Below are 25,042 nucleotides of genomic sequence, written 5' to 3'. Positions count from 1 at the left end.
CTAGCAAAGAGGAAAAACAAACGTGACAACACCTTAAGAACTGTTAAATATGACTGAAGAGTATATAGGGGTTGTTGTATTATTCTCTCAACTAGACTATATTTGAAATTTTCTTAATTACAAAAAATGTTTAACTAGTCATCTACAAAACTGCACATCAAAGTATCTAATAAAGCCATTAGATCAAGAACATAACTGTATGCCAAGAAAATACAAAAGAAGAAAAAATAAAACTAAATGTACATACAAAGGTCTTCTAGGAAAAAGAGTGCTTAAAAATGCAAAATCAATATTTAAATTATGCTGTAATTGAGATTTCAATCTCAAAACTTTAATGGTGTTTATATAGATTAACTTGGAATAATAAAGGATATAAATTCATAGAATCACACAATTTTAGAACTGAAAGGAAATTTTAAAGATTCATAAAGCTTAAATGTCTCGCTCAAAATCCCAATGCTGCTTAGTTACAAACATTCTTCACTGGAAACCAGGTCTTCTCATAATTGTTAACCCATATTTCTAAAAACCATGTGAAATATACTTGCTTCCAAAAAACCTTTTCTTTTTTGGTTTGGGTTACTTCATTTACTACAGCATGTACCTTTGTGGTTACATACCATTTTACAAGATATTATTTGGTTAATACATTTATAATTACATTAGAATTACCAAAACTACCTTAAATTTCCTTGCTTTCATAGACTTCAGATTTTAACTGTACTTAATGTCAACTTTTATAATCAGGTTTGTATTAAAATTATATGGTTTTCTAGAAAACAAATTCCCTTTGTGTCTAATCAAGCTCAATATTGTTATTGGAAAACAATTTTCTCTCTACTGTTGTTTTTGTAATTTGTCACCTCTGAAGCGAATTTCGTGTAGAGGGAAAACAAGCTATGAAAACTGATGGGACATGTAGAGCAGTAGGGAGGGTTTTTAGTGTACACTGCACTACTCTGCCATATCAAGCAGCTCAACTAGGAGCTTATGCTTTTGTTATATGGGAAAATAATTTTGTACATGAAGACCATCTTAGCATTAAAGTAAATATATTATTAAAAGGGAGATCTTACATCCATTAATTACCCAGGCATGTCAACTTTAACTTCCTAAATTTCAACTCTATATCCTCCTAAATGTTCTTTTCACCACTGAACAACCTCAGCCTCAAACTAGTCCCTTTGCCTTCATACTGTTCTCTACCAAACAATCCTCCTCACTGGCAACTGAGTGATCTCACTGGTCAGATCACTTTCCAGCTTAAAACTTTTCAGATATCTATTATTCTGAACCCTCTGAGGTCAATTAAAAAGTATTCAGAATCCTTCAATAATATATTTAGGAGTAAAATTATGGACATTGTAATACAGGTAGCACAGTTTTCACAGTCAAATTAACTACGTTAAATCACTCACATCATAAAACAGTTTTCTATCAGCAGCCAGACGTTTAGACGCCAGAGTCTTGGTAACATGATAGAAGGTAAGTAATGCTCTGTGCTGTCGAAGATCATCTTGGACTTTCACAGATTCTATAAGAGTAGGAATCAGTTCAGGCCACTGTCTAGGACAGTCCAATCGAGCAACTTTTGCAATCAGCACTGCAATCTGAGTTGCAATCTAGAAGGAAAAAAAATTAATCTTCTGAAAAAAAAGTATGAAATTAAAGCAATCAATAGGGAATTCATTCATTGTTGGAAATTACTTCTTTGGTTAATTATACATTAGACAAAGTGAATGAGATTTCACTGAACTGCTTAAGATAGTAGTTCTCAGTGTGGTCTATGGATCCCTAGGGGGCCTAGGATCCTTTCTGTGAGGTCCTCCCTTTCCCAACAACATTCCAGTGTGAAACCAGATTTTACCATATAACTTCGATCAAAATAATATATCACAACACAATAAATGAAGAAGTTGATATGAAAATCTAGACATCTTCTTATAAACAGCCAGACACTAAAGAAATATGCAAAAATGCAGAACAACGCCACTATTCTCATTAAATATTTGTTGTTTGGGGAAATAGCTAATATTCACTTTTTAAAATTCTACTTATTAACAAATAAGGGGTTTATAACTTTTTAATTAATTAATAACTATTTTAAAATTTCTCAGTTTTAATTTCTAATACAGTAAATATCAACAGATAGAACCCTTCAGGGTTTTATTTTAGCAGTATGAGGAAGTTCTAAGGACACAAAGTTTGAGAACCACTGACCTAAGAGAAGAAATGAACAACAAATATTAGGTATTTAAATAATATTTATTAAGATTAGTGGTTTCACAAATGCTGGATGCCAGAACACCTAAACAATAGTTTACCCCTCAATCACCCAAACCCTCCTGCCCCACGGAGAGTAACTGTTCTCTCCATCTTCCCTCATCTCCTCATCTGAGGAACTGCAAAGGAGAGAACTTGGATCATTTAAATAGGCTGAGATAAAACTGTACTGGATACATATCAGTGTAATTTAATACTCAAATTAAAAGAATCAATGTAAGAAATAGTAGTAATGTGGAAAAATTTAATAATTTTTGTAAATTTAATTATTTTATTCTTAAAAGAAAAATCTCACTATAAGGGAAAGAAAAAATAAAACTGTATAATCTACTATCTACCCTCCCATACAGTGAGAATTGAAAATGTGATGAACTAAACAGAGGAAAACCTGAAGCCATCCTGCAGTTTAAAGGGGGACCGGGGAAGGGAGGGGGGTTCTAAATCACTAAAATTAATTTCTATGCAGCAAGACCACAAATATATAGAGATGTGCTTTCAATACTGGCTCACAAACTGACACAGTTAAGAAAAAATTATGCAAGTATATCTTAAAATGACTCCTGAGTTTTAAATCATTAATAGCCAAATCTAATCAACATTCTTAACAGCTACAATTGGATCTCAAAATTTAAAAACCATCAGAGATGTGTGTATAAACATCACAAATGGACATTATGTAATAAGATTTTATTTTCAATGCCAAGAAACAAAGTTAGTTTAGAAAAAGAAGCAAAATTAAGGGAAGAGAAAGAACAGTTAGCATTCATTTTCTTACTAACCTGGTTTATTGGTTCATTGAAATTGGTGATTAGCCCTGCACGCAATGTAGATTTCTCCTCCTCTGAGAGAGCACTGTAAAAAGATATACTTATTATGCAAGAGAATGCTGCCTAATAATGGCTGCAGATCAGCACTACTGAGAATTTTAACAATAAAAAGCCTTTCAAACAAGGTGTCTCTAATTGTTTTTGGTAATTAAATAAAATTATTTCCACTGACACATCAACTAATTCAAAATTCCCTCACAATTGAATAAATAGGAAGCACAAAACAGTAAGGAATAGGAAATAATACAAATTAGAATAAAGAATGTGATATTTTGAGTTTGCTTTTATTGACATAAAAACAATTGCCTACAAAAAAAATTAATGACTGGCTTTAAAAAATCTATATGAGTTAATATTAGTCTTTCACTGACTTTTTTTTACAAAATCTGAATGAGGTTATTCTATGTGGAAAAGGATGAGGACTCAGAGACTACCTGGGATGGAAAACTTATTAGAAACCAATCAGTTTAAAATCTTTCATTTTACATGTCAGAAAAGGATAAACACAATACTATAATTTTAACCACAAAAGAGGAAAGAAACTAGATAGCAAAAGGACAGAGATGGGCAATACTCACTGTATAAGATTGTATAAGACTATATACATCTGAATTTTGAACTATATGAATGTATTACTTATTTTAAAACTTAAATTTTAAAACCCTCTCCATTTGGGCTAAGATGTAGGAGCTGCCATTGGATGAATCACACCAAAAAAAATTAGTTATACAGGTTGCATTCAATTTAAAGAAAAAGCTTTAAAGCATCTGTTGAGTTGAATTGTGTCCCAGAAAAAAGGTATGAGTCCAAACCCCAAATACCTATAAAGGTGACCTTATTTGGATACAGGGGCTTTGCAGATACAATCAAGTTAAAATCCGGTCATGCTGGATTAGGGTGGTCCCCAATCCAATGACTGGTGCCCTTCATAGGAAGAGGAAAATCTGGACAAAGACACCAAGGAGACACCTGAAAATAAGGCCATGTGACACTGGAGACAGAGACTGGAGTGATATTTGGAGAATAATGCACCTCAGTAGTTGATGAAAAAAGTGACACAAAATCAATTAACAGTATAGAAGATATGAACAGCAAAATTGATAAATTTGACCAAATTTATATATAGATATATATAACATTACAATCAACTATGGCAAAAGACACATTCGTTTCAAGTGTACATAAAACATTTACCAAAATACCATATGCTGGGATCATGAAACAAGACAGTACATTTTAAATAATGAAATCAGTAACAAAAAAATATTGAAAATCCCACATGTTTGGAAATTAGGTGGTATGTATCTAATTAATCTATGGGTTTAAAAAGAAACCACAGGGGAAATTTTTAAATATTTTTAACTAAATAGTAATGAAAATATTACATATCAAGGCTTGTAAAACTGAAATAAAGCCATGATTACAAGAAAAGTCTTAATGTTTTAAATGTATATAAAAGAAGAAAAACTGAAAATCAATTATACAAGCTTCCATCTCAGAAAGCTAAAAAAAAAAAAAAAAAGAACAGCAAATTGAATTCAAAAAAGAAAGAGAAATTACATCAAGCCTTCTAAAGTACAATAAGCAAAGACAGACAAATAGGCCAACAGGATAAAAGAGAATCCAAAAACAGATTCATACATACAAAATGCCTGCTATGTAACAGGGGAACCACCGAAGTGCAACAGGGAAAAAAATACATGGTACTGCCCCTACTTCACATCCATAACTTACACAGAAATTACTTCCTGGTAGATCATACACCAAAATGTGAAAAATAAAACAAAGCTTCTAGCAGAAAACATAGAGTATTTTCACAACCTTACATTGAGCAAAAATTTTATAAATAGGTCTCAAAAGAATTAATTATAAAAGAAAGGTAGCTAAATTGAACTTCATTAAAATTAAAAACTTCTTTTCATCAAAAGACATCATTAAGAAAGTGAAAAGGCAAATCACAAAATAGGAGAAGATATTTTCAATATGTATATTCAACAAAGGACTTACATACAAAATGTATATAAAACCCCATAAATCAGTAAGATAATCCAATTTCTTTTAAGTGTGCAAACAGCAGGCCCTTCACAAAATAGGCTATCCAGGTGACTAAAAAGTACATAAAAATGGTGTTTATTGTTTATTAGGAAAATGCAAAAAACTACCAGGAACAGCAGTATGACTAAAATAAAACAGGTTAGACCAAGTACTGCTGAGAATGTGACACAAATGCCAACATTCATGTTACTGTGGAACGGCAAATTAGTACTAGTCTGGAAAACTAACTGACAGTATCTAATAAAGGTGAACATACATCTGACCACAAATGACAGTAAGATGAGCACTTCTGTACAATAAGACGTTAAGAAGGTTTTTCAAAGAAGCATTATTTTTTAACAGTCAAAAACTACAAACAGCCTTAATACCCATCAACAGCAGAATAGATAAGTAACGATGATATGTTCCTAAAATGGGATGTTATACTCATACATAAAAGAGTAAACTACTGCCCCATGCAACTACATGGAACAACCTCACAAATCTAACACTGAATAAAAGTCAGACACACAGGAGAACATGCTATATGATTTTCAGTTGTATGAAGTTCAGATATAGGTAAAACTAATCTGTAGTGACAGGCATCAGGTCTTTGAGGAGCGTGTATAGGTAGATTACCGCGAGATGGCAAAAGGGAAGCCTCTGGGCTGATAGTATGTTCTACCTTGTTCTGAGTGGTAGTTACATGGGTGTGTTCACATTACAAACATTCAAACTATACCCTTCATTTATGCACTTTTTAAGTATGTTATATACTATACTTCAATAAAAGGTTTTTTTTAATCTTCAGAGTGACTTGCTCAAGATTAGTAAACAAATGAGAAAATAAGATTAAGATAAACATTTGGGGGGTGGGGTGTGAAAAACGGGTGAAGGGAGTAAAAAGGTACAACTTTCCAGTCATAAAATAAACAAATCATGGGGATGTAATGTATAGCATGGCAACTGCAGTTAATAATAATGTACTGCATATCTGAAAGTTGCTAAGATAGTAAATCTCAAAACTCATCACAAGAAAAAAAAAAAACCTGTAACTATATATGGTAACAGATGTTAACTAGACTTATGGTTGTGATCATTTCACAATATATAAAAATTCTGAATCATTATGTTGTATATCTGAAACCAATATAATATTACATGTCAAATAAACCTCAACGAAAAAAAATAAACATTTAGGCAAAAGGAATCAAAGCCTAGTGCAAGTCTATGCTTTCTCATTAAAACTGATCTCTAATCCCTTTATAACTATGCTCCACTTTCCAATTTTAATAGCTCTCTTCTATCAGCCAAATCCCTGAAATAACGTTTTCTCCTATTAGCCTTGATTCAAGCTTGAAGTTCAAGTTTTATTCTATGCCAAGGAGCCAGGTTCAACAGTTTTCATGGTTTCATAATTTAAATTAAGAGAATATAATAATTACCTACCAAATTAGGGAAAGAGATTATGCAAAAGAATACACATATTAAAGAAAATAAGCTATTAACCTGGAAAATCCTCATGTCTTTAGCAACTCTCCAATAACAGTTAACATTCCACTTTCAATTTTATGCACATGTTATCATTAGATGAATTCAGACTATATCCCAAGTAGAAACTGGAGAATATCTAATTAGGACCCAAAAGTGGCATTGTACATACTAATAATATATAAGCTTAAATTAATCATTCTGTGAAAATAGTGATAAGAATGGGAACTATAAGATGGAACTTAGTTAAAAACACAAATAAGCAGATTTTTTTTAAGTGTCTTAAATTTAAATATGAATTTGATAATTAATCCTTGCTCCCTAAGTACATTCTTCTCCTTTCTAGCTTGTATCTCAATATATACTAAAAGATCCTAGGGTATAACTATGTAATACCACATGATATCTCCCTTAACTTTTAAAATTTAAACTAAATTCCAGTTCTAATTTTTTACATGAAAGTACAATCTGAAATATCTCATCATAATTTACTCTCCCATCCAAGATCGTCATTTATAACCATATTCTTCAGATAACCAGTAAAACAAAGTGAATTTTAGGAGACATATAAAATTTAATTGGCCATAGCAGTAGAAACATATGTATTACTGCACTGTTTCCTGAAACTCAATAATATAATTTCTCATCACAAAATACTCCATTTCTCTTAAAATTATGAATTCTAAAATAAGAGAGTTTTGCTTTATACTATAGTATCCTCAGTGTAGCCTTAAAATATTCTAGTTACTTGTAATATTATTCAAAGGTATATTTTAAATGCACTTTGAGGACTCAGTTTTTTTTTTTAAAGGTCTTATTAATATAAAAACTACAGAGCTGTAGTGCCACAGTGCCATCTACTGGAGAACAAAGACTATGTTACTTCTTTGGTAAAGTTCACTATTTCCTATCAAATTCCTGAGTCCTGACTACACATCTTTCTATCTTTAACATGTAATTAACTATTAAGAGAAATTTGTTCACTTAACCACCCACAGAGCAGTTACAACTGAACCTCATGAGATTACAAATGTATACTACCCAATTTCCACCACAGAGGCAATTATGCAGAAAGACTAGGGAATTAACTTCCAGTTGGCTCAGAAATGATCTGGGACTTCCTTCTCAATGACACTTTCCAAAATCCTAGCCTTATACTTCCTTTAAAAAAAAAAAAAATCAACATGAATCATTAATTGAGCATTTGTTTTATGCCCATAAAATTAGAGATCCTCAAAAACACAGACAAGAAAGTCCACAAGAAATCCACATACCTTACCCACAGAGGAAAAAAAACAAAATGAAAAACTCATGGAGAAAAGCAATAATACGGATATTGACTGTAATTAACTATGTAGAACACTTCTTCTTCAGTAGTTACACACTTTTTTCTTTTAAGTATCAAACACTTCACAAATTTGCATATCATCTTAGCTCAGGGAGCATGTTAATCTTCTCTGTCCCAGTTTTAGTATACGTGCTGCTGAAGTAAGCACAAATGCATTCTTTTACATAAAGAAGGAAGATTAACAGATAAGTCTTATTCCTTCCTGAATTTGAAAAGGATGACACAGAAAGAGGGAGAGAGATGGAACTTACTGAGGTGCTACACGTCTCCAGTAGCGATCAATTCCATTTTTAAAATATAGCACAGCAAGCCACCTAACATTTATATCCAGAGTGTGGTTTGTGAAGATATTCTGTAAATAAAAAACAAAGTATCAGAATGAACATGTAATAAGTTAAAAGTATCATTAATATACCACAATCAAGTATGGATAGATTAGGGGGGGCGGATAATTCGGTTCATTTATTTATTTACTTTTTTCCTTTTTTTTATAAGAGGAGGTACTGGGGATTGAACCCAGGACCTCAAACATGCTAAGCATGTGCTCTACCACATTGAGCTATACCCTCCCCTCCAGATAGATTTTTAATTAAATGCTTCATTTAAATTTTATCACTACATATATCATATTGTTATTTTCTACATATCGATAGCTCTACGATTCATGTAAGAAAGCATATCTGCTCAGGAGTATTTTAATTATGTAAGCTGAGTAATAGGTATGTGGAAATTCATTATGTACTCTATTTTTAGGTATGTGTGAAATCTATCCTAGTAAGAAATTTAAACTTGGAAACAAACAGCATCATCTACATAAACACAAAAACAAAACTAAAATAAAAAACTCTAAATTAAAAAAGAAAAAGTAGACCTATCACAGCATAGATTCAAAGATTCTAAGGAGTCAAATACCCTGGCTTATCAATTTATGCTATGAAATAAACAATTTCAAAGTACTCCCTTATCAAAGTGATTATACTTAAAGTTTGATAGCAAAACAGTTTTAAATAATATAAAGGCAGATGTGATATGAATAATTTCAACTCAAAAATAACCATTACTCAAAAAATGCATCCACTGTGTTAATCCAAATTACAGGCAGTCCTTGCCTTGCACAGTAGTGGGACATGTAAAAATGACTGTAGATGCCAAACCACACAATATCATTTTGATAATCAAAATTACAACTGCTCTGTGACTTATAAAATTAATCAACAAATTTATTAAAAGTGTTATCAAAAACTTATAAATGATAGTTATAAATGTATATGGAAATTAAAAGGATAGAAAAACTAATATTTATACTATAACTTAAAATGTCACAAACAGTGAGAGTTAAAGTGTTTTACTGCTTTCTAAAACATGTTTCTAAAATAGTGAGTATCTAGAACAAAAAGGAATTATAGGAATGTTAACTGACTAAAATTGTACTACACCTCAGACCAAAACAACTCAAGTCCCTAGAGCTGAACTCTTAAACAGAACCTTGTGTGGAAAAACCTCAAAGTCAAAAATAATGATGTGGAAATAAGTCTTTTACTATCAAAAAATATTTACATGTTAAGTATTAAAAATAGGTATGTATCCCATAATCCTATTTTTTTTAAATCAAGTGCATACCAAAGAAAAGTTACAAAGAAAGCTGTATAATGCCAATTTATTCCTTAAGACCCCTGACAACTGAGTTAGAGTCCCTCTTTCGGGTCTCTTGCAAAAGAAGACATGGGTTCGCTCACCACATAAACTGCATTTGATTTCAACACTTTACATGTTTACCTTCCATACTAGATTGAGTTGTGTCTCATGCATGGAGTCGAGCACAGAGCTCAGCAAAGCAGAAACTTCATAAACATCTTTTGAGCAAATGAGTGAATGAATGGAAGTAATGTGGGACTACTGTGGAAGGTGGTGGATCTCAGCATATTTCAGCTACACTTAGGAACCAAGAAAAGCCAAGCTTCAGGTGTCAATCCAAGTAGAAATAGTCCATAAGTATTTTAAATAACAGACTGGAACACAAGCCTGAGATCAGGTATACAAATTTAGGAATCTCCAAACTGAAATGGACAGCTAAGGCTCAATTAGACCAAATGTGCCACAACAGTGAGTACAGGGGAAGAGGAAGAAATAAACTCAGCAGTTTTTAAATCTACTGTAATCTATTCCATCTGAAAGAAATTTTACTATCCCTCTAAGAAAAGTATACTGGTAAAAATAAAAACAAAAAGGTCTAGACACTTAATATTAATAATTCATACATTGCACAAAAGTATTAAGCAAGCCTATTTTTTTTTCAAGATCAAGCAGTAACTAAAATGAGAAATTCCAGAAGTGTTTTATATTTTGGCATGAAAAAACAGAAGGACAATTACAGAGCACATTCATTTAAATAGACATATGAAGAGTAAAGACATTCAGAGGCTGTCTAAAGATTTACACTATGGCCAAATTTTACAAACACAATGTTCGGATTATGTATAAGACTAAGATATTTTCTTTAGAATCTTTAGAAATCAGTTTTTTATCTTTTGTTACTGTGCCAAACAGCCAACTTTCATGTTATATTCAGAATATTAAGTATGATTCTAGACATTTAATTTCCCCTACAGGCATTAACTAGTATCTTCTTAAATTGAACAACTCAAACTTTTGGCATGAAGTCAAAATATATATGTCAAATGCTATGGTTTTCTATTTCACAAGATACAGTAAACAGTTCTACTCTGAATTTTTGACCCAGTCACAAATACTGAATCAGTTTTTGATCCAATTGGTAGCCTCACTGCCATGGCCAGAAATTAAATCTCAAACACTTATCAGAGTTCTCAAATTTTCAGAAGAAGAAAAGGGTAAGAAAGACCCTCTGTACAAAAAGACATCCTTTAACTGGAATGAAAGGCCACTGCTGGCATTGATAAAATAATTTTGATTAATTAACCAAAAGCTTTAAATTTCCAGAAAGATTTATTTAAAGCATACATTGTTATTTATTAAACCATTTCCCATAACACCTAGGAAAAGATCAGCTACGTTAAGAAAATTAAAATTTTAGATGTGGAAAAGAAAATGATGTTTTAAAGTGAAACACCTGGGGGGAGGGTGTAGCTCTGTGGTAGAGTGCAGACCTAGCAGGCACGGGGTCCTGGGTTCAATCCCCAGTACCTCCATTTTAAAAGATAAATAATAAATAAGCCTAATTATCTCCTCCACCAAATAATAATAATAATAATAATAATAATAATAATAATAATAATAATTATTATTATTATTATTATTATTATTATTATTATTATTATTAATAATAGTAAAGTAAAAATAAAGTGGTGTTATTAAAAAAAAAACTAGACATAAAAAATAAAATGAAATAAAAGTAAAATACCCTGAGCAAGGTAGACCTGATTCTGATGCTGCAGTGGGGAGACCTGAAAGACTCTAATGATATAAATTAACTGGGGTGAGGATAAGCATGAAGGCAAAGCATGGAAGTGTACTATCTACAATCTTCAGGTCAGCATTAACATGCTAAACCAGAATACCAGCAGTGTTGCCTTCCGAGCAGATACTACCAGTACCCTGTTGGGTTATTTATTCAAGCATCAACAAACATTTCTTAAACATCCTCAAAGAACCATGCCCTGAATTAATATGTGGCAACAGAAATGGTAGCCAAACATTTGGATCAATTTCACTAAATGACCAATACACGTAAGATTTTAGAACAATGAAAACAAGAGTGTCTCATTTTATTAAAAATAACAGTAAACTATTTTAAAACAACTTACCAGTAACACTGAATAGAAACCAGGTTGTGTCTCCCACTGTTTCAATTGCTCCTCAGCTGGTTTTAACACAGCAGTATCCTGACTAGTGGCCTGTGTTAAGACCTGAAGAACAACAGTACTGGCACTATTGAGATCCATGGAAACCTGGCAATGACAAGTTAACATACCTGAATGTACATTACGCTTAAAAAATTAACAGTAATGTAAACAGAGAAAAAGCTTCAATGTTCTGAATTACTCCTATACTTCAATCATTTACCTACTCTCATGTTTCTGCTGGATTTCTATCTTTTTAATGTACCATCCATAATACTTAAATCTCTAGCAATTCAAGTCGCTTTTGCTTAAATTAACTTCTAAAGGAAACTGCTTTTTATTGTCCCATATACAGAAGTTAATAATAAACTGGAAAAAACCAAAAACCAAAAACCAAAAAACCCCGACAAGCAAAACCCAAAGTTACTAAAGTCTGGTTAAATATCACTGCCTGCCCAAGACTCTAATCATAATGTATTCTGCCTTAGGTTTTTTTTTTTTAAGATAAACATTATAAAAGTATTAACTACTTTATCCTTAATAAAATCAGAAGGAAGAGAACTGAGAAAGGAACGCTTTGACTAACTGCTAAGTACTTCATAATATCATTTTATGTGCCATCATTAATACATGTCGAAAACATTTTTTAAAATATAAAAGACAAATACATACCTAAGAAAACATCATGGGGGGGGGAAATGAAATGAACCAACAAACAAAATATAAACCCTAAGTTGGAAAGGATCTTAAGGGTTGGATCATCTAATCCTATACCAAGTATATGAAACCATTCTAAAAATACGTGAGCAATTTATTGAATTCTCTAGGATTCTGTTTCTAATCATATACAAAACTGTGTACAATTATATACTTAGGGAAGCATATGCAGTTGTTCACAATATACATATACAAAGTATGTAAGATTAAAATTGAAAGCTAAAAATGACCGAAAATAAACCTAGTTCTCAGTGCAGAGGTGACTGGAAATTAGCTTTGTGATAACAGTTACCTAAAACTGAAGAATGTTCCAGATAGTAAAAGTTTAAAAGTCATTAACCTATAAGGAATATAGCCAAAGTAAATTACTTCCCTTGTTAAAGAGCTGTAATTAATTGCAATGACTAATGAAAAGAGAATGTCTCAAATGTTGATTCAGCAAGAAATTTGACCCAACATATTACAACTTTTAAGGAAATTAACAATTTTGAAGTCCATGGGAGTAAAGCAGGGCTAGGGCATAATAATTGGAAACAAGACAAAATATTATCAATTACCAATAAACTGGATTAAGATTTTTAAATTAGTACTCTGTTCTTACCTATATTTTAGAGCTGACTAGGGTGGTACCTTGTAAATATATATTGTCTCCCTCACTAATTAGGAGTTTCTTGAACAATATAAGTTTCTGTGTTTGTTACCACTTAAAAATAAGTGAATGGATTTTTACTCAATTTAGAAGATTTGTTGGTAATGTATGATTTCAAAAACAGACTATGTAAGAGAGATTCACTTTATGGAGGCCCTAAGAAGATACTTTAAAGAAATAGGCAGCGTGTTTTTCTGTCTAGTTGAAATACAACGCAAGCCACAAAACAAGCCATGTATGTAATTTTTACCTTTTCTAGTGGCCATGTTAAGAATTAAAAAGAAACAAGTGAAATTAGCTTTATCACATTTAACTCAATGTGTTCAAAATGTTATCCTTTCAACATGTAGTCAATAATTTGAAAATACTGATTAATAGAGGTATTTTACATTTTTATACTAAGTATTCAAAATCCTGTGTATATTTTAGACTTAAGGCACATCTTACTCTGAACTAACCACATTTCAAGTACTCAATAGCCACATGTGGCTAGTAGCTACTATGTTAGAACAACTCTAGAAAAACCCCACTCAAGAGTCCGGTCCAAGGATTGGCAATCAGCAACACCAGCATTACCTAACAGAAATGCAAATTCTCAATGCCCTCGTCAAATCTACTCATTGAAAATAGACTGAAGGCAGGAGGCAGTGGGGCAAAAATCTTAAAGTGCTTAAAGTTTTCTAAGTAAATCTTAGTAACTGTCAAAGTATCAGAAGCACAACTTCAGAATATCTAAAACTGAGGTACAACTTAGAAAGTCTAGCTCTACTAATGCACTGAATGACAAAACATAGTTTCAATTATACATTCTTGTAAAAGAACGTAGACCAGCACTGATTTGCAGTTCTCTCAAGGGAAATGTCTAAGGTATGAGGAGCAGAGACATTCACTGATTCTCCCCCAAGCAATTTAAGAGCAGCCAGCTAAAATAAAAATTAAACGTTAAAAAAGCAAGTATCTGAGCATGTATTACACATCAAGTATTGTACTAAGTGCTTTATTCATTCTATTAATAATTCTCTGTGGTACATACTATTATATAACCCCATTTTTGGGGTAGAAAACTAAAGGATCAGAGACCTTACCTTGCCAAGGTCACAATCAACTAAGTGGCAGTCCTTGGACTTGAACGCTAAAGCCATATTAGTCTTCAAATCTAATATTGCCTTCCTTGAGTGATAGAACAGACATCTCTGTAGTCTTATGGGCCCAACAAGATACATGATACATGCTTAATATTTGCTGAATTAAAACAGATCAATGTTAAACAATAAAGGACTTCACACTGAATCACATGGGAGCTAATTAATTGATTTAGCCAATAATACTGCTGAAAGCATTGTTCTAGGTGATGAGAATATGAGTGAACAAAATAGTGCCCTTGATTTCATGTAGTTTACATTCTAATGGAAAATGACGTATCTGTTTAAAAAAGGAAAGAAACAAAAGTAAAAAGAAAATTGAAGAGGTAATGAAATGAAGAAAATAAGATAATGTTAAAGATTGTAATTGAATGTGTTACTTTAGATTGGATGTTCAGAGAAGGTTTCTCTAGTGATATTTATGAAAGACAATGAAACCCAGTAGGAGGACCCTGTGAGGCCCTCCCAGGCACAAAAGCCTTTCCGTGTCCCAATTTCTTGCTTGTAGGAAAAAGGCTTTTTCAGCCTCCTGAGTTTCAAAGAGCAGATTCAAACAGTTACTAATTAGGGGAGTGAGGGAATGTGGAAAAGAGCAGTGTGGCATGGAGCAGGGCCCTGGTTCCCCCTCAGGGGGGATGCATAACAATCTGGTACATATCTCTAAGTTCTTCCACAGGAACTAAGGGCCCTACCCAGGTGGAGGATGTTAACTTTAGGCTAAGTACAAGCACAGAGACCCCAAACTTGTTGGAACCAGAAGGCTGATGACTGAGATTCCTGGAACACCATTCTGTTACTTCACCACCAACCATTAAGAGGAAGGTTACACACCTTGCAGCTCTCCTCCCAAAACTGCCTATAAAAATGAGGAATTCAGGATTTGGGGGCACGAGCCATCTGTTCTCCTTGCTTGGCCCTTACTTTCTCTGCTCCAAACTCTGACATTTCAGTTTGGCCCCACTGTGCACTGGGCACACGAACTTGGGTTCAACAAAAACATGAGAATGACAAGAGAGACCCAGAGCTCTGGATAGGGAAAACAACTAATATTAGAAGCAAACTTAAGAAGGCCAGTACTGATACCTATTGAGAAAAGGGGATAATACAAGATGAGGTTGGAGAAGTAGGCAGCAACAGATCACGTGGCAACTTTATAGGGGAAAATAAAGTCCTTGACTTTCATACATGTACAAAGAAGCCACTGGGAGATAGGAAGAATATGAATATAAATATATTAATGTGAATACAATAATGGAGAAAGGCTCTACCAGAACTTATCCCTACCCCAACTTCAGCCCCCAAAAAGAAAAAAGCCATATCTCTGTTACGGGCCACTACGTGAAAAATAGAATCACTAACTACTGCCAACCCACAGAGCAATTTTTACCTAGAGCAAAGATTGTGCAGAGCGCTGACATATATATACACCTTCACATGTCACACTTCTCTGGATCTTCACAACAAAGCAACTGTGAAGTCCATGTAGTCATCTCTATGCCCCACAATTCACCAGTTCTAATGGAAGCTGCCAGAGTTCCCCATCCCTCTAGTGTCCTGCTCCATCCAGGTCCTCTCCAGAAGAATATGCCCTGTCCCCTCCTCTTGCTTCTGATCCTTGCTCCCAAGAAGCCCATCCATTCTGGGAGGGAGAGCTCAGCTCATATATTTTTGGAGAACCAATTTTGTGCCAAGCACTGAGACAGTTCTTAAAATAAGAATCAAGAGTATTTTTCTCTAACCAAAATATGGGGGATGATAAGATGGGAGGTGGAGAAAATTATTTTCATTAAAACAAACTAAAAAATAAGTTTCTAGAATACAGCTGGAATCCAGAGCACATTACCCCCACAGAAATATCTAGTGAGTAAAAAGGCTTTTCAATCTAAGAAACAAACCATCACTCATAACTTCTATTGAAAGTATTTCCAAGTACTAATTAACTTATAAGGGAAGCTTTAAGCAGGAATCAGTTCCTAAATTACAGATTAAATACATCATCAAAAACCAACAATTCAGGAATGACAGACTGATAATGAATTATTAAAAATACCATATTACTAAAGCCTATTAAATTTTTTAAAGATCCCATAACAAACCTATGAAAAGCAAATCTGGCATGTGGACTAATATCGCTATTTCACAGAAGAACAATTTACAGTTATCAAGAGAGTTGTCCAGGGTCATGTAGAAAACTAGTACATGGCAGAATGAGGCCTGATAACTGTAACATAAAGCGGCCTCACCACACCACCCTACTCCCAAACACCTACAAACACACCATGCCCTCTCATAATAGGTTCCTGGAGAAGAAGATTCCTGAACCCATCAGAATCAAAGTACCTCATTTTCTATGTATTAAATATTCATACAGTACTCAATTGTGGGATTCCCCTGAAAGGACAACAATGGCAACAAAGAACAAGGGGAGATGTGTATAGTCATTCAAATGTAGCTGTGTGGAAATAAACTTCCTTCGAGATAAAAGACAGATGATTACTGACTACTAGTAGTCAGTTTGAAGGGTAGTTCACTGAAAAACTAACCTTCTAATATTTTTCTTTTCGAATTAGCATGCAGAAATACAATAAGGTTGCCACTGCTACTTGCACATAGTAGTGAAGCAGACATACAATTAGTCTCCAAAAAAAACTGGAGACCTGAGACTGGCAGAGAAAGACAGTAAAGAAGAAAAGGAGAAGGGGAGGAAGGAATGAGAAACGAAAAGCAGGGTGGAAGGCAGAAGGAGACGGAGACACAGAGTAACTCGTGAAAATGGCCAGAGGTATTTCTCAAAGCACTTAACAGGATTTTTACAAGATCATCACCGGGTAGGCCTGAAGGCCAGGGATGCTAGTCTTTCACAGGGGAAGCGCTGTCTATGCGCAGTGAGAAAAATCCCACACCTATGTTAGAAGAATGTATCCTTTGCCTTTCTGTGTTTCTATCAATGATCAAGACCCTGTAGACAACCAAGCTAACAGCAAGATTAAATTTGGCTAGGTTTTCTAATTAATAATGTATACACTGAGGTTGCTTTGATTTTCATTAATATGTATAGTTTAAAATCATGAGCAAGAGGAAACACTGCTTGTGAGTATTTTACTAGCTTTCAACCACACTATAAAAAAGCATTATTCAAAATCTAAATGCATACTCTTTTTTTTCCCTAAGAACAATAATAGGAGAAGGTGAAAATTAAAAAGGCAGGCATTTTGCCCTTCTTACTATTTCTCAATTCAGTCAGTTCAATTTATTCATTACTGGACTTAACTGTAGTCTTTGAGTCTATTAAAGTCTAAACAACCAAGCAATATGTGACCCAGAGCTTAAAAATAACTTATACCTTGTAAGTGGACTTTCTAAGCTTTATTCTATAAGATACCTTCCCAATTCTGGTAAAATCCAAAATCCAAAGATAATACAGATCTGCCTGTAGGTGGAAACTGACCAATTTTCATTGAAAGAAACAAGTACATACAGTACCTCTGTCTGCTACCAACAGACAGACTCCTCAGGCCTGCATCAACTTTAATCTCGCCGTGACAATTTTCTTCAGATTACTACATATCTGTGTTTGTCCTTAGTTTTAGGACATTCCACACAAGCCACTATTAAAAGTTAAAGCAGTGAGTAAGCGGACTGACTTAGAAAAAGGTGTTAGACTACAATAAAAATTGAAGAAAAAAGAATTTCGAAATCAAAAAAGGTACTCCCGGTAAAGTAGTTTATTCCGTAACAGAACAGAGGCTAAAAGAATTAAGTGAAAGAACAGCTGTTGGGGAATGGAATGTTCCCAGTGTGTCCACAGGTTACTTGCTAAATGCAATGAAGAAACAAACAAACGTTTAAAATGAAGAGATCTGTCAGTCAGCTTAACCAAAAAAGCAAATTTATTATCAACAGCTGCACAACTTGAGCTTAAATGCCTCCTGATGTGATGCAGTAAGAAGTATACAACCCATCTCTAAACACCAAAAATGATCGGCCATAATCTAATCAAGACTCTAGATCCAGTTTCCAGTTTAAAGTGAGAGACAGTACTTCTGCAATGGTGGTATGAAGAGCTCCACAGATCCTCTCCTCACTGAAACAACCAGAAACTGATTTAAGTTATAAAGAGCAACTATGTATAGTCTCTGCAAAGCGTGTTTAAGGACGTACAGCAAATGGAGAAACGTTTATGCTAGAAATACTACTACACCTTGGTAAAATCAGCAAGAATCCATGGTATCTGAGCCATGAATTCACTCTTGCCCCACAGTGTGACAGAAGCTATACTCCAGGCAGAAGAAGCCACGAAGATGGGGCTTCCTCTCACCTCAGCTCCCAATTGATGGCTACAGTTTCTCCCCCAGGAGGGGCAGCCAGCATCTCTCACCCACCCCAGTAGCTCTACTCCGGACAAGCACAACCAAGAGGTCTGGGGCACTCTTCCCTAACCCAGGCACCACTAGCGTGGCAGCAGCTCTATCCCAGGCACATCAGGAGAAGCACAGAGGCCTCAATCGTGCCCACCCCACTTGCTGAACCAGGAACAACAACAGCTGGAGACTTCAATACTCCACTGTCAATAATGGACAGAACAACTACGAAAAACAACAACGAAATACGTCTTAACGTTAAACACAAACTAGTCCTAACACACATCCATACAACAACAGTAGAATGCAAGCAACCATTCTTCTCAAGCACACATGAAACATTCTCTAGGACAGACCATACGCTAAGCCACAAAACATACCTCAATAAATTTTAAAAAGAACGAAATCATACAAATATGTTCTAAGATCACAATCAGTAACGGAAATATGGGAAATTCACTCACACTTCCAAATTTCAAAACTTACTATAAAGCTACCGTAACCAAGACAGTGTTGGTACTGGCATAGGATAGATACACACATCAATGAAACAGATTTGAAAGTCCACAAACAAACTCTTACATTTAAAGTCGACTGATTTTCAACAAGGATACCAGGATAATTCAAAGGAGAAAGAATAATCTTCAACAGATGGTGCTGGAACCACTGGATATCCTCATGCAAAAGAATAGTTGAACCTCTTCCTTATATGATACACAAAAATTAACTCTAAATGGATCATACAGCTAAGCATGAAGAGGTAACACTATAAAACTCTAAGAAGAAAATCTAGGAGTAAATCTTCATGACCTTGGCCTAGGCAAAGCACTCTCTAATATGATACCAAAAGCACAAGCAACTGGAGTAAAAAAACAGATAAATTCACTAAATTTAAAACTTTACCAAACAACATCAGCAGGAAAGTGAAGACAATCCACAGAATGCAAGAGAATATTTGCAAATCATATATCTGATAAGAGGCTTATATCCAAAATACATAAAGCACTTTTAGAACTTGATAATAAAAAGACAAAGAATCTGATTAAAAGGCAAAGGATGAGAGGAGCCTTCTCAACCTGATAAAGACTAGGTGGAGAAAACCTACAGATAACACCATACTTAACGGTGAGAAACTCAAAGCTTTCCCTCTAAGATCAGGTACAAAGTAAGGATGTTTCCTTCTCACTACTCCTTTTCAACATGGAACTGGAAGTCCTTGCAAATGTAATAAGAAAGAAAATAAAAGGTACACACATCAGGAAGGAAGACGTAAATCTTTGTTCAAAGATGACATGACAATATATGTAGAGTTCTGAAAAAAAAATCAACCAAAAACCTCCTGGAACTAACAGGCAATTTATAGCAAGGCTGCAGGATACAAGGTTTATACACAAAAGTCAACTGCTTTCCGACATATCTACAATGAAAAAGCGGAAGTGAAAATTTAAAAGCACAGTATTCTTTGCATTAGCACCCTCAAAAGTGAAACACTTAGTTATAAAAGTAACAAAAGAGATACAAGATCTATATAAGGAAAACTACAAAACACTGATGAACAAAATCAAAGAGCCACTAAATAAACAGACATTCTATGTTTATGGATAGGAAGACTCAAAACTGTTAAGATGTCACTTCTCAACTTGATCTACAGATTCACTGCAATTTCAATCAAAATCCCAACAAGTTACCTTATGGATACAGATAATCTGATTCTAAGGTTTATATGGAGAAACTACAGAACTGGAATAGTCAACACAATGCTAAAGAACAATGAACTGGGAGGATCAACACTACTGACTTCAAGACTTACTATAAAGATAGAGTAATCAAGAAAATGATATTGGCAAAAGGATAGATAAATAGATCAATGGAACAGATAAGAAAACCCAGAAATAGACCCTCATTAATATAGTCAACTGACCTTTTGACAAAGAAGCAAAAGCAATACAATAGAGGAAAAACAGGCCATTTAACAAATGGTTCAGGAAAAAAATGGATATCCATATGCAAAAAGAAAAAAAAAAATCTAAACAATGACTACACCCTTCACAAAAATTAACTCAAAATGGATCACAGACCTAAAATTTAAAACACAAAACTATAAAACTCCTAGAAAATAATACAGAAAAGCAGTTTAGGGGTATAGCTCAGTGGTAGAGCGCGTGCTTGGCATACATAAGGTCCTGGGTTCAAACCCCAGTGCCTTCATCAAGAAGGAAAAAAAAAAAAAATATATATATATATATAAAGGAAAACCTAGATAAACTTGGGTACGGTGATGCCTTTTTAGATACAACACCAAAGGCACAATCCATGAAAGAAATAATTGATAAATGGGACTTCACTAAAATTAAAAACTGCTCTGTAAAAGGCAGTATCAAGAGAATGAGAAGACAAAGACACAGACCGGGAGAAAATATTTGCAAAAGACATATCTGATAATTCACTATTATCCAAAGTATATGAAGAACTCTTAAAATTCAACAGTAAGTAAACAACCTGATTAAAAATTGCACGAAAGATCTTAACAGACACCTCACCAAAGAAGATACACAGATGTGAAAATAAGCACTTGACTATACCTCAATTATAAAAATAATAAATAAGCACTTGAAAAGATACTCCACATCACATGCCACCAGTGAAATGCAAATTAAAATAACAAAGATATACCACTACACACCTATTAGAGTGGCCAAATGCTAGCAAGGACATAGGGCAAGAGGAACTCTCAGGTATTGCTGGTGGAAATGAAAAATGGTACAGCCACTTTGGAAGACTGGTGGTTTCTAAGAAAACTAAACATATTCTTACTATACAATCCAGCAATTGCATTCCTTGGTATTTACCCAAGGAGTTGAAAACTTTATGACCACACAAAAACCTGCACACACAAGTTTATGGCAGCTTTATTCATACCTATCAACACTTAGAAGTAACCAAGAAGTACTTTAGTAGGTGAATGGATAAATAAACTGTGATACATCCAGACAATGGATATTGAATATTGAACATTACTATCAAATAGTATCAAAATTGAATACTAAGTATTATTCAATGCTAAAAAAGTGATCTATCAAGCCATGAAAAAGGACTGAGAAAAAATGCAGAGTGACTGCTATTTGGGGTGATAAAATGTTCTAAAATTGATTTAGTAATGATTGCACAACTCTGTGAATATACTAAAAACCATGGAATTGTACACTTTCAGTGGGTGAACTGTATGGTCTGTGCATTTTAGAAAAGCTGTTATTTTCTTTTAAGTGCCCTGACTATATAAATGACAATTAGTGAGAAAGGGAAAAGTGACTGAAGAAATGAAAAATACATGGCTAGACTATCAACAAATGATGTTAATTCATAGCAAGAAAGAGCATTTGTTCAAGAAACTAAAGCAAGATGAAAAAACATAAGATTTGACATAAGCCAAGAAGGTTCCAAAGATGCTCTTGCCATTCAAATCCACACTGCAACCATTTCGATTCATTTCAGTTTCTCAACAGAGGCTTTTGGCAGTTTGCACAGGAAAATTCTTCTGTCACATGCGTTACAGGTTGTTCAGCATCCCTGCATACTATGAGTAAATAACACTTCCTAGGGATTGTTTTGACTCCAAGATGCTTCCATGTATCTCCAAATATTGTCACGTTAAAAAACCACCAGGTCTACTGAATCATTCCCTATAAGACTTCATGTAAAGATCAATCAAAGATTGATATCAAAGACTGATCTATTTTGGAATAAAATAGACACAACAGAACATATATAATGATAAGGAGAGGAGATACTTCCATGTTTTCTCTTCTCTACTCCTAAAATATCCCACCTACTCAAGAGTTTCAAAGGACCTACAAACTCCTGCTTGGTGGTAGAACTCAAGCTTAAATCCTAAACCTTGTCAAGATTTTAAAATATTCTTAGTCTGTTTTGCAATTAGGGGAATATCTATAATGTCAAATAAAAAATACTACATAAAATATATGTAATAAAGCTAAACAAATATAAAAATGCCTAAGAATAAAAGACAAGCAGGAAACATAAGACTATAAACAGTAGTTGTGTTATCACAGTCCCAGAGGTTATGGGGATTCTAATGATCTACACATTTTACCTTTATGATGAAAAAAACATACCTTTTTTAAAATGCCAAGAATTTTCACTTTATACATATTCTAAATTTCCATGCCAATATTTACTTGATTTCTCTTTCCTATTCCTAAAACATCCCAACCTCTCAAGAAATCATCACGTATTTCTCTTGTCAAGCACCTACCAAGAAATCAATACATTGAACATACAGACTTAAGTAGATAATGTGATCAATAACTGCACTCTGATCATAAAAGTTCAGGAGAGAAAGCTTACAAACAGTTTTCAGTAGCAAGTGTTGATAAGAAACCATTCTGCCATATTACCTGGATTTGTGATAGCAATGTTTACCAAAAGACAATCTTCCTCAATTAGGGGACTCTGAGTCTTATAACCGAATTGCAGTTTTAACTATTTAAATATTCATCTATTTAACTATTTAAATATTCATCTCTAAAAGGCATTTAATGTTCTTACTATTTGGTGCTTATAAGGACAAGAGTTTGCAATAGTTAACAATCTGAAAAAATGAAACCAACCCCAAATTCTAACTTATTATTTACCTTCCTTTAAGCATCACATATATATACTGTATACTTCCATCATACAAAAGGAGAATAAATTTGTATTTGTTATCAATAGTATCTTAATTTCACTCAGAAGTCTTTTTCATGAAAGATTCCACATCAACTTTTTTATTTATTTATTTTTTTTACCAGATAACGACCTACTAGATCTACTATTTCTAAAGATGTAAAAATAAGTTGAGTAATCTGCAGTGCCACCTGATGGTTAAGAAGTAAGTAGGACATCCCAAATAGTAGGTTCCAAGTATCCTTTTCCCTCAAGAAAAATGGGCAGGGGATGTTGGGGCTGCAAGAGGCAACCCTGGAATTCTCAATGACCACTTGACTAGGATAACCATCTGCAAGGTGGCAGGACAATCCTACAGCAAGGGTTTTCAGGGTTCAAGAAGTTATGGGAAAGAATACTGAGAAAAGATCTCCTGGAGGAAAGAAATGAATGAGAGCCTAAAGATTAATATAATACATGATGGTACGGAAAACATGAAAAAGAAAACTTTGCATTGAGGCAAAACATGACAACCGAAGAACTACCTTACAGCACTATCTCTACTTTTATAATTAAATACTGCATCGTTTAAAATACTCTTTATCAAACAAAAACATAAGATGAACACATGAGTGTGTTCTGAGTTTTATACAACATAGATGACTGAATTTTTTAAAAAGTAATATTCATAAGCAATGTTTTAGAGTAAAGATTGAGAAACTATGGAACAAGAATAGGCAGAATGATATAAAGAGAGGGATGAAATCACCTAGTGAGAAAATGTGTAGCCCACATTTAAAAGAACAAATATTCAGAAAGAGCCAGATATAAGCCACTGAGAAAGCGACACTAACAACTTTAAAGCTCCAGTTTTCCTCCTGGAAAAATAGGTACTGGGCAAATAAAAATTTGAATGGTGCAATGTATGAGCAATATAGTATTTACCATATATTATTGGAACATTTCTTACAGAGGGATGAGAGGAAGATGTCATTCTTTGAAAGACAGCTAAATTCCTGCAAGTCAAATCATGATCTATAGCCCAAATCTACAAAAAGAAGAACAAGAGGCAGAAAACATGTTCCTGGGGAATTATGAATAGGAAATATTACAAAATTGCTAAACTGCCTGGAGTCAAAGGTAAACTAGAGAAAGTAAATGTGTCAAAGACAAGAAAGAAATGAAATTCTGTGAAGACCAGAGGAAGAGTCCAAACATAATCAAAACAGAAAAGTTCTATCAGAAAACTTAAATGGATACATTATTACTTTGAGAAAACAAAATCTTAAAACAAAGCAGCCTGCCAAAATAAATAGTTAAATCTGAATCTGACCAAGTTTCTAAACAGCTCTACCAGTGTAGTTAGAGGGGAAGTAGGCAGAGGTAAGATGAAATAAGACTGACCATGAGCTGATAATTGTTAAACCTGGGTGGTGAGGAGATAAGGGTCATGATACAATTCTGTCTACTCGGTGTATGTTTTTTAGAATGGCAGCTAATGGACCACAATATAGAAATTACTCAAGTTGCTGCTCACTGCCGACTGCCCACCACCTCTGGGAATCTTTAACTGCACTAGACAGTAAAGGCTCCCTCCTCCACACAACTGTTCCACACATCACATACTCCTATTATTACATCTATTTCCTTGTTTACTTGAGTCTCTTCTACAAAATCACAAGTTGCTTAAAGGCAGGAATGTGTCTTAGT

General features: G+C 33.9%; 1 protein-coding gene and 1 non-coding gene across 4 annotated transcripts in view; both read right to left on the bottom strand.

Moving 5' to 3' along the window:
• The window catches only part of IPO11 (importin 11), a 177,358-nt gene that overhangs the window by 139,207 nt on the left and 13,109 nt on the right, over positions 1 to 25,042 (bottom strand). For all 3 annotated transcript variants that reach the window (XM_045525079.2, XM_045525080.2, XM_010966247.3), the window contains exons 2-5: positions 11,766 to 11,909; positions 8,235 to 8,335; positions 3,063 to 3,135; positions 1,419 to 1,622 (exon numbers count right to left, since the gene is read on the bottom strand). In XM_045525079.2, the coding sequence (XP_045381035.1) occupies positions 1,419 to 1,622; positions 3,063 to 3,135; positions 8,235 to 8,335; positions 11,766 to 11,903 (516 nt within the window). In that variant the 5' untranslated portion in view covers positions 11,904 to 11,909. The remainder of the gene's footprint in view (positions 1 to 1,418; positions 1,623 to 3,062; positions 3,136 to 8,234; positions 8,336 to 11,765; positions 11,910 to 25,042) is intronic.
• Positions 8,030 to 8,131, bottom strand: LOC123611669 (U6 spliceosomal RNA). Its single transcript, XR_006718771.1, has one exon. It is a non-coding gene; the product is annotated as a U6 spliceosomal RNA (small nuclear RNA).

This window comes from Camelus bactrianus, chromosome 3 (assembly GCF_048773025.1).
Source record: "Camelus bactrianus isolate YW-2024 breed Bactrian camel chromosome 3, ASM4877302v1, whole genome shotgun sequence".
Taxonomy (NCBI): Eukaryota; Metazoa; Chordata; class Mammalia; order Artiodactyla; family Camelidae; genus Camelus; species Camelus bactrianus.
The sequence above is the reverse complement of the archived record's forward strand: the minus strand, read 5'-3'. Positions and strand labels throughout refer to the sequence as shown.